Source organism: Bactrocera dorsalis, chromosome 1 (assembly GCF_023373825.1).
Source record: "Bactrocera dorsalis isolate Fly_Bdor chromosome 1, ASM2337382v1, whole genome shotgun sequence".
Classification (NCBI taxonomy): Eukaryota; Metazoa; Arthropoda; class Insecta; order Diptera; family Tephritidae; genus Bactrocera; species Bactrocera dorsalis.
In genome coordinates, this window is record NC_064303.1 from 16727749 (window position 1) to 16736753 (window position 9005).

The 9005-nt window shown below is 37.1% G+C and overlaps 1 protein-coding gene across 1 annotated transcript; it reads left to right on the top strand.

Annotated features, from left to right (window-relative positions):
- The first annotated feature begins 7139 nt into the window (after positions 1-7139).
- On the top strand, positions 7140-7508 carry LOC125778965 (boophilin-G2-like). The gene is made up of 2 exons (XM_049458918.1): positions 7140-7250; positions 7318-7508. The coding sequence occupies exons 1-2, from the start codon at positions 7169-7171 to the stop codon at positions 7494-7496; spliced, it is 261 nt and encodes an 86-aa protein (XP_049314875.1). The 5' UTR covers positions 7140-7168; the 3' UTR covers positions 7497-7508.
- Positions 7509-9005: the final 1497 nt, after the last annotated feature.

Below are 9005 nucleotides of genomic sequence, written 5' to 3' on the forward strand. Positions count from 1 at the left end.
TGAAAAAAACAAAAATAAAAAAAAAAGCAAAAACAAAAACCAAGAAAAACATATTAACTTCGACCAAGCTATAGTCGCCTTCACAGTTACATTCCTTATACTATAGAAGGTTTTGATCGATCAGTTTATATGGCGGCTATATGCTCAGAGATTCTAGCGCTACTTTGGTCAACAATCCATGACAAATTTTGTAAAAATATATTCTTAAATTAAAAAGCATCCCATACAAGGACTTGAAATTAATCAACCGATTCAGAGCGAGTGAAAACGGCACCAGGGATTAGCCAGCCGGCGGAAAACCTGTGACGACGAATACCGATCAAATCGTGGAAAATATCGAGTTAGACCGACATGTGGTATCTCGTAACATCGCCCGGAAGACGGGAGTTAGTCACCAAACCCTCTTCAGAAGGCTCAATACACAAACAAGCTTGATGTTTGGGTGCCGCATGATTTGACGCAAAAAAAACCTTCTGGACCGAAGGCCAGTGAATCGTCCCAAACAGTGGTCAAGCCAGGATTGACGACCAGGAAGGTTTCGCTGTGTGTTTGGTGGGATTTGAAGGGAATCATCCACTATGAGCTGTTCCCATATGGCCAGACCCTTCATTCTATCATCTACTACAAACAACTAAACCTCTTGAAGCAGGCGATCGACCAGAAGCTTCCAGAACTGGCCAACATGAAGGCTGTGGTGTTCCACCAGGACAACGCCAGACCACACACTTCGCTGATGACTCGTCAGAAGCTACAGGAGCTCGGATGGGAGGTTTTATCTCATCCACCATATAGCTTGGATATAGCGCCAAGTGATTACCACTTGTTCCTGTCCATGGCGAACGCACTTGTTGGTGTAAAGTTGAACTCAAAAGAGGCTGTCCGAGTCCTTCGCAAATAAGGAGGGGGGCTTCTACGAGGAGGGTATTATAAAGTTGACGTGTAGCTGGAAACATATTAACGAACAAAGCAGCGTATATTTGAACTAAATCCGATCACTGTAACACTTTTTATAAAGCATTAAATAAAGAGGAAAAAGGCGGAAGGGAGATATTAATATAAGGGCATTTAAAAAAATAACAATGTTTCAAAGAAATCCCCCACAGAGTGGAACAGACCGGAGGAAGACATTTAGAAATATTTTTAGCCCAGACGAAATTCCATAGAGTATGGAGACGAGAACTAGTGTTTGTGTTCAATGATTTTTTTTAGCTTTAGAATAGACTTTCTTATTGTGTCAAACTTGAAATATAACGTGGGATCTCTGCTACGAAACAGAATTATTCTGAAATTCTTTCCTTCTTCAACTGCGTTCTTGAAAACTGGGATCATTGCTTCGCAGAGCCTATATCTGAGGTTTTTTTCTTTAAATATTTCTGGAAAAGCGGCGAAGTGATCTATTTCACGGATGGGTCGATGCTCGCAGAGAAGATTAGAGAAAGAGTTTGCTGCAAAGAGCTCTCCATCAAAATTGAATTTAAGCTATTGGATCACTTTAATATTTTTCAAACAGAAGTGATTACCATTAAGCAGTATACGTGTTGCTCTGAAGAACATGCGATAGCTGCTATCAGACTCAGAGAATCTGGGTTCCTAAAAGAATATGTGTCTGAACACTCGGAAATCTTCACACACTTTGACTTCATACCGGATCACTTGGATCATGGAGTCGCCAAACCGAACTCTGGCGGCCCTTCTCTGCCCATATAGTACACCGGCGAGAGAGTTGTGGCTGGGATGAAGCCGTTGAAAAAGAAAGAAAGTAAGCTGCTTTACGGATGGTTCAAAGCTTGGAGGAAGGTTGGTGTTAGGAGCTCTCTATCAATTCCAGCTTCAGACTTCCTGGCTATTGCAGTATCCTACAGGCCGAGGTTGCAGCCATTAAGATAGCAGAAATTTTACTGCTCCGGAGTGCAGTTTCCTTCAGAGAAGTAACCATTCACTCAGACAGCAGAGCGACGACACTAGCCTTATACTCTTTATCAGTGCGTTCAGGATTGATCAAGAAGTACCTAACCTCGCTATCACTAGCATCGAGTGTCTTTCTGATAAGACCGGTACGGATGCCAGGTCACTGCGGAATCGCAGAAAATTTTAAAGCTAAAACCATGAGCTAGCAAGAATCGGTAGAATGGGAGCGGATCAGTGCTCCCTTATCCTCTTGTGTTCTACTACTAGATAGCTGGGTTTCGCGGAAGCTTGGCTAGCGCTGGGCAACCAACGGTATATGCGTTGTCGCAAAGGCCTTTTGGCCCAAGTTCGTTCGAAAGAAATCTAGTGGTCACTTTACATTCAGTAATACAAAAGGTCTGGTGAAAAGAAGCTTTCAAGGATTTTTTGTGAAGAAATATATTATTATTTATATAGTTATTTTAATTTTCCTTTAACACATATATTGATAAGTTATTGAACTTTTCAAACTAATTTAATTTATATTACTTTTTTAGATTATTTAATTTATATTTATTTGTGTTAATTTATTTAGTTAATTCTAATGAATTTTCACTTACTACAATTTCTTTGAGTAATTATATATATTTACTATTCAGTTCTCCTGCTGCTTTCACATAATTTACCTTAATTTAAAATAATTTAATTTTCACTTCAATCAGTTCACCTTTATTTGTGGAATTAAATTGTATTGTTGTATTTTCAGCATTAATATACTTTTCTCTGCATTGATTCATTTTATCTAATTTAATTTCAATTTATGCAGTCTTCATACACCACCGCCGTCTGCCAGTGCGTATGAGCAACACGTACATTCGTGATTTGTAACAATGCTTCACTCATTTCGACTGCTAAAATATTCACACACATACACACGTCTGCGTGTGCATTTGTATTCATGAAGTGCATTTAATACTAATTTTGTGCATCAAAAACTTTGTCGTTGATTTTTACAAACAATACGCACACAGAATACTAATGAATGCCAAATGTCTTCATATTAGCCAGAGTGCATTTAGTAAATAGTTGAATTTCATAGACTAATTAATTATTTATTAACACAAAAGAGCCGACTTGAAAGTGAGCAAATTTAGTGTTATGAAAAGTGATTGCGAGCAAATCAACGACAGACAATGGATCAACTGCAACGCTTTGGGAAGGATGAGAAAGCGAGCGCAGCCAACTAGAAACAATGCATGGTAAGAAAGTCAAGCGAAAACAGAAAAAATATCGCTATATTCATGTGAAAAAATAAAAACAAAACATAAAATAGGCATTTCATAAAAATGGCACAAGCCAGCGCCGCAGTAAGTCAAGTGCAGTCGCCAAGAAGTTGCACGGAGTCATGGCAGCGTAAATTTCACGCGTTGCAAAGTTTCTCGAGATTTTGACTTTTGCCTCGGCGAATTCTTCAACACTGATTGTCAAATATTCACGGGTTATATGTAAGCACATATGTACATATATACCCGATTTATGTGCATAGATTTTTGCATATGCAAACATACACACATATGAGTTGAAATGTGCGCTTGTGTGCCCTTATGGCAAGCCATCTTAAGCATTATCAAAAGTCATTCAAGTCATAATGCATTACTGCACACAGACTTCTAATGAGTTGTGCAAGCGTAGGCAGCCAGTCAGCCAGTCAGCCAGGTAGTCACAGTCACGTAAGGAAATTTTCAAATTTTCCACACGAGCACATGAATTCGGAGCAGTAAATGTGTGTGCTTGTGCATATGATTTTTGATTTTTTTTTTTTAATGCGATTCGGTAGACTGATCTCATAAAATTTCCATTATTTTTGTATTCGTCTATAATAAAGGGTGTTTTTTAAAACTTGTGATTTTTGTATACATTGTAAAGGGTGTTTATTGAGACTTGTGGTTTTCAAGAAGTTCGAAAGTGCACACAATCTATTGTTAGAGCTAAAAATTTGCTTTATTATAAAGACACGAGTTCGCCAATATGCTTTAAAAATTATTTCGAAGAATTGGCCGCCGCAGCTGTCTCGAATAAATTCATTAAATTTATTGTTTGTTGACTGTATGGCAAGTAGCGTCGTCTTGTTGAAAAAAGCATACCCCCAACAATATTCCGTCTCCATAGCGTTCCTCATAGACTGCACAATTATGGCCCGCTTCACTTTTGAATAAATACCTTCTACCTCCTTCTACCCGTAGATCACATCAAATAGCGACATTTTGAGGATTTAAAAAACCAAATCCGAAAAGAGTATTACCTCATTCAAAACGATAGATTTAAAAAAACACCCGTTGGCGAATAGGCCTAGTCTTGGTATAGTATTTTTAACCGTTAAAAACATAATTTGATTTTTTTTTTCATTCTGAAAATGCGAAAAAGTATTCGCTAAATCCATAACAGTCAAACTACTTATAAAACATAATAATCGTTCTTTGCCGATTAAAAATGGTTTAAGGTAGTCAAAATCCTCCATTAGCCGGCCGGTTTAGAATACACCCAAAATCTATACTTATACCATATAACGGGGTTTTCAAGAAGAGAGCTACAAAAGTTAAGTTTAAATAAAACAAAAGCGGCTTGGGATACCAATAAACCTTTTTATTCCTGTCAAAGTGCGTTCGATGCCATTATGCATGGAACTCGATTTCTTTTCCATGGCCACCACAGTCATGCTTGCAGAAGTCCAGATGCTGAACCCAACTTTCAAGCATAAATCGGCTTATAGTCCTGCAATTTCACGTTCGATATTCGTACGAAATTCATCAATCGTCGCTAGCTTGACGTAGCCTCACAGGAAATATTCTAGCGGCGGAAATATCAAACAAGCAATGTGGTCAATTGACTGGGTCATTTCTGAGATCAAACTTGCTTTTCAAAAAATCGATAGTGGCATTCGCTGTGTGGACCCGTCCTGTTGAAACCACATATTTTCCAAGTCCATATCATCCAATTCGAGTCAAAAATATTCGGGTTCGATCATTGAACGGTATCGATTCCCACTCACAGTAATGTGCCGGTCTTGATCATAACGGAAGAAATACGCCCCAATAAGAACACCAGTCCATTTAGCGCAAGATACACAATTGTTGATCTGACAGGACGATTATGACGATCATAAATTGGACGTAGCGCTCTTAAAGTTGAGGCCACTGACTCCGGTAAATTCTAATCATTTCGACTCGTTGTTGGATAGTATATTTTTCCATGATGAAATGGCAAACTTCACTAAAAAGAAATGTCAAAAGCGCGTGAAAAGAATTTGGCTTCGTTTGTACCTATCGATCTACTTTTTAGCGTCCCTATGAAAAAGCCCCTTTTTATAGGTTAGGTTAAGCAATCAGACCGATTTTCATGTAAACACATAAAACCCTAATAACAAAGATAAAAATACGAACCATTGCGATGTTCATACAACGTAAGCACGGACACTGAATTCCCAAACGTAGTTAAGATCGACAAAGATCAAACAAAAATAGATCAACAGCTGGTACGATGAGAACTGTCGTGTCGCAGTGAAGAGAAAGCAAGCAAGCAGTCTTCACCGCAATGCTGCAACAACACAAGCGGGGTGGAATAAATGCCGAGAGTTGAAACAAAAAAGAGGCCGAAATGCGCGAGTATGAAGATCACGAGCACGAATAGATACGGCGACTAACGGAAGGTTTCACGACTAAAGCATACTCGTGGAGGAACTAAAGTGGTGATCTAGTGACACCTCTCTAGCGAATGACAGTGAAGGCATAACATCAGGACATGGTGAAGCCGATTCCCCAATCGATGACGATTGAGTAGACGTTCAATTGCCCGACCATGTAGAAGTCCGAAGAACAACAAAGCGGCAAGGGCCGATTACCGGCCGGGCTATCCAAAAACGGCGGCAAAGAACTGACAAGGTGCCAGGATGCCAGCTTCTTTGCAAGTTATGGTCGGATGAAGGCATGTCCGAGGATCAGTGTAGCCGTAGATCTGAGAAATCTCCAATCGACTAGATTTTCACCGCGCGCCAAATCTTGAAATAGATCCGGTAAAGTAAGATCGACACACACTACCTCTTCGTCGATTACAAAGCCGCCTTTGGCAGCACGAGAAGGAACTGCTTTTATGCCACTATGTCTGAATTTGGTATCCCCGTAAAGCTAATGTGACTGTGTGAACTGACATGGGGCAACATCAAAAGCTCTGTCAGGATGGGGAAGGACCTCTCCAAGCCGTCCGATACCAAAGAAACCAATGATCCCTTCTACCCATATAAGACTGTACAGCTGCTGACGTACACCGATAATATTGATATCATGGGCTTATTCAAGCTTTATTCAGACTGGATAAGAGATCGAAGCAAATGAGTCTGATAGTAAACGACGGCAAGACGAAATCTTTCCTGTCAGCAAAAATTCGACGCACTCTCGACTTGGCTCCTACGTCACTGTTGATAGTAATAACTTCGAAGTCGTAGACAATTTCGTCTATCTTGCAAACAACACCGACAAAAATAACAGCCTTAAATTCTAACGCAGAATTACTGTTGCCAACAGGTCCTATTTGGACTGAGTAGCCAATTGAAAACCAAAGTCCTCTCGCAACGAACAAAGACCAAACTCTAAGAGTCACTTATTATCCCCGTCCTGCTATATGATGCAGAGGCATGGACGATGAAAACATCTGATGAGTTGACGTTACGAATTTTCGTGAGAAGGGTTCTACGAAAGATTTATTGTCCTTTGTGCATTGGCAACAGCGAGAACCGTGGTCGATGGAACGAGATATACGACGACATTTACACATTTTAGCGAATTACTCGTAAGAAGCTGCTACCCTGGCTGGGTCATGTGGTTCTAATGGATGAAAACATTTTAGCTCTTAGACTAATCGAAGCAGTACCCTCCGGGGGAAGCAGAGGAAGAGGAAGACCTTCACTTCGTTGGAAAGACCAGGTGGAGAAGAATCTTTTACATTAATCTATAATAAGCACAAAAATCTGTTCACTTGCTTGCTGATACAACACACTTTTTCATGTAAATGTAATTAAAAATACATTCTTTTAATAAAACAGATGTTCAGCTATTTATGTAGAAACAATAGAAATATTATAATATAAATATGAATTAATTCTACACGTGAAAACAGTGAAATTTTAATATTTAATTTTCGATATTGTAACTTTCGGTATAAAAGCAACTTCTTGGATTGGAAAAATTATCAGTTTCTAAAACTACTTCAACTCACTTACTAAATCAACATGAAGTTCCTCGCTTGCTTTTTAGTGCTGTCGATCTTCCTCTTCCTTGGTCAAACTCAGGCTCAATGCCCGAATGCGCCAAGTAAGTAAACAAGAAATATATATTTTTGCTACAGAAAATATAATATTTTGACTACTTTCGTCTACAGGATACTACGGCTGCTCGGGTGGTTATCATAGCGGTCACGGTGGATCCGGTTGCTACGGTGGCACCAGATGGTATTACAATTATGGAGCTGATGCGTGCTACAGTTTCTACTATAATGGCTGTGGCGGTAACTCGAACCGTTATTGTTCGCTAGCAGCCTGTCAAAATAACTGCGAATAATAGTAAAGTGTAATCACATGCAATGGACCGGTTCTTGAACAATAAATAATAGAATGAACACATATAAAATGAGTGTTTTTTTATTTTTTAGTTAAAATTTCAGAAAACTATCAGGGATGTTGGAATTTAGTTGGGCTTTCAGGGTCGCTAGTGTAGGCCAGGACAGTACAAATACTTTGAGGATTGTAAATGACTCTTGAAAATTTAGCTCGGAAGCAATTTTGGAAGGACGCTTCTTATGTAAATGACGGTGAAATTGCGGCTAATTATATATAAAAATATTAATACTAATCAATCTCTAAAAAGCAATTCTGTATAAGAATATGACTTTTTTATTCCTACAAACAAGAAAGTTCCAGAGAAAAAAAAAATTGTAAAAAGTGGCAAAATCCCATGTAATTTCCATGGGAAATGTATCGTGTTTGGGGCAAGGTTTATTATGAAAATTAAGGGCTTTTTATGGTATGATATTTTTTTTTTAGATGGAAAACTAAAAGTTTAGGGGGCGTCTCGTCAAAAATAATCAATTTGGTAAATAACGGACACCCTAATACACATATTACTATTACAGTTCCGCTAGTTACTTACCAGCCCACAATAATCGATATCGGTAATTTACTGCCGGCAGACGCCTTACTCAGCTACTTCGCTGCAAGACGGCTGATATGAATAACCTTTAATGCGATTAGACACATAACATATAAACATACATACAAATGTACATGTGCATGGTATGCATTTTTTCTGGTTTGCTTTTAACTTTGTTTGTCTGCCATTTCTGTTGCTCGTCGCAGTTCACTGACATCCACCAGCAGCACTTAGCTGTTGACCACAAAGTTAATTCAATTAATATGTGGTACGCGTCCTATATGCAACAAAATGCAGCAGAAACTAACAAAAAGGCTCTAAAAGGCATAAATTGTTGATGTGATATGCCTGGAGAAAATTTTTAAATATTTTTATTTTTTTTATATTTTATTTTATTTTTAGTTTTTTTGTATAGTTTTTTATAATTTTTAATTTTTTAGTATTTTTAAATTTTTATAAACTTTTTTTGTTCATTATTTTATTTAATTTTTTTTTTTTTTAATTTTTAATTTTTTATTTATTTTATTTTTTTTGTATAGTTTTTCATAATTTTTAAATTTTATATATGTAAATTAGTTTTTTTTCATTTTTCGTTTAAGTTCACAAATCCATTTCTCTATTTTTTGTAAGTTTTTTATTTTTTTTGTAACTTTTTTAATATTTTTTATTTATTTTCTTTATATTTTTTAAACTTTTTATTTATTTTTTTTTATATTTTTTTTTTAATTTTTTTTACTTTTTTTAGTTTTTTTAAGTCCACAAATCCTTTTTTATATTTTTTAATTTATTTTTTAACATTTTAAATTTTTTATTAATTAATTTTTTTCTTAAATTTTCATTTAAGTTCACAAATCCGTTCGTATATATTTTTTGTGTATTTTTTAATATTTTAAAATTTTTTGAAAATTGTAGCTGGTGAAA

Excerpts from the sequence above, each read along its gene's own strand:
- LOC125778965 (XM_049458918.1), top strand. The coding sequence starts at position 7,169 with ATGAAGTTCCTCGCTTGCTTTTTAGTGCTGTCGATCTTCCTCTTCCTT. Across the intron at positions 7,251-7,317 it reads TCAATGCCCGAATGCGCCAA|GATACTACGGCTGCTCGGGT; the intron begins GTAAGTAAACAA and ends TTTCGTCTACAG.